The sequence below is a fragment of the Diospyros lotus genome, chromosome 12, assembly GCF_014633365.1.
Source record: "Diospyros lotus cultivar Yz01 chromosome 12, ASM1463336v1, whole genome shotgun sequence".
NCBI classification, from domain to species: Eukaryota; Viridiplantae; Streptophyta; class Magnoliopsida; order Ericales; family Ebenaceae; genus Diospyros; species Diospyros lotus.
Window position 1 is genome coordinate 24,452,836 of NC_068349.1, and position 1,223 is coordinate 24,454,058.

The 1,223-nt window shown below is 43.5% G+C and overlaps 1 protein-coding gene across 1 annotated transcript; it reads left to right on the top strand.

Annotated features, from left to right (window-relative positions):
• Positions 1-600: 600 nt before the first annotated feature.
• Positions 601-987, top strand: LOC127787582 (uncharacterized). The gene has a single exon (XM_052315646.1). It carries the CDS (start codon positions 601-603, stop codon positions 985-987), a length of 387 nt encoding a protein of 128 aa, XP_052171606.1.
• Positions 988-1,223: the final 236 nt, after the last annotated feature.

Below are 1,223 nucleotides of genomic sequence, written 5' to 3' on the forward strand. Positions count from 1 at the left end.
AACTGTACACGTTGCCAACACACAGGTTCAATTTCACGCAAAAATGAAATGCCTCAGAAACCTTTATTATTTTGTGAGATATTTGATGTATGGGGCATTGATTTCTTGGGTCCTTTTCCTGTCTCTTTTGGTTTTGTGTACATTCTTTTGGCTGTGGATTATGTTTCAAAATGGGTGGAAGCTAAAGCCACCCGGACTGATGATTCTTCTGTGGTTGCAGATTTTGTTAGATCTCATATTTTCTGCAGGTTTGGCATTCCCAGGGCCATCATCAGTGATCAAGGATCCCACTTCTGCAACAGAAAGATGCAATCCATGCTCCGAAAGTATGGAGTTTTACATAAAGTGGCGACGCCCTACCATCCATAGACCAATGGGTAGGCTGAGGTTTCAAACAGAGAGATCAAGCACATTCTAGAGAAGACAGTCCAGCCCAACAGGAAAGACTAGAGCCAAAGGTTGGAAAATGCACTTTGGGCCTACCGCACGGCCTACAAGACCCCGATCGGCATGTCCCCATATCGACTGGTCATTGGAAAAGCATGTCATCTGCCGGTAGAGATCGAGCATAAGGCCTATTGGGCGGTGAAGCAATGCAACATGGACATGAAAGAAGCTGGTTCCCAGTGGAAGCTTCAATTGCAAGAACTTGAGGAATTGAGGTTAGAGGCATATGAGAACTTCAGGATCTACAAGGAAAAGGCCAAAGCTGCACACGACAAATTGATTGCCAAGAAGGAGTTCAACGTTGGCAATAAAGTCCTCCTCTACAATTCACGCCTAAAGTTGATGCCTGGTAAGTTGCGTTCTAGATGGGTCGGTCCTTTCGTGGTTACTCATGTTTTTCCCTATGGCGCAGTTGAGATCATGGACGGGTCGACTACGACGAAATTCACAGTGAACGGGCAGCGGCTTAAGCCATTCTATGAGATCTTTCAGGAGCATACTGTGGAGGAGCTACATCTCCTCAACGCCACCTACAATTGACAAACTCAGGCTGTTTCTCTCTCCTTACTTTTCTTACTTGTCCTATACCTGATTCTTGTTCCATGCTTACATTGAGGACAATGTAATGTTTGAGTGTGGGGGGGAGTTTTAGAATAGAAGTTTCTTTTCAAAAAAAAAAAAAAGATTTTTGACAAAATGAGGCAAATTGAGTTTGAAAGAATTTGGCATGATTAGAAAGTCGATCTTATCTTTTTGGTCTCTCAAGTAAATTGGCA

Bases quoted from the DNA above. Each gene is read 5' to 3' on its own strand.
- LOC127787582 (XM_052315646.1), top strand. From the start codon at position 601: ATGGACATGAAAGAAGCTGGTTCCCAGTGGAAGCTTCAATTGCAAGAA.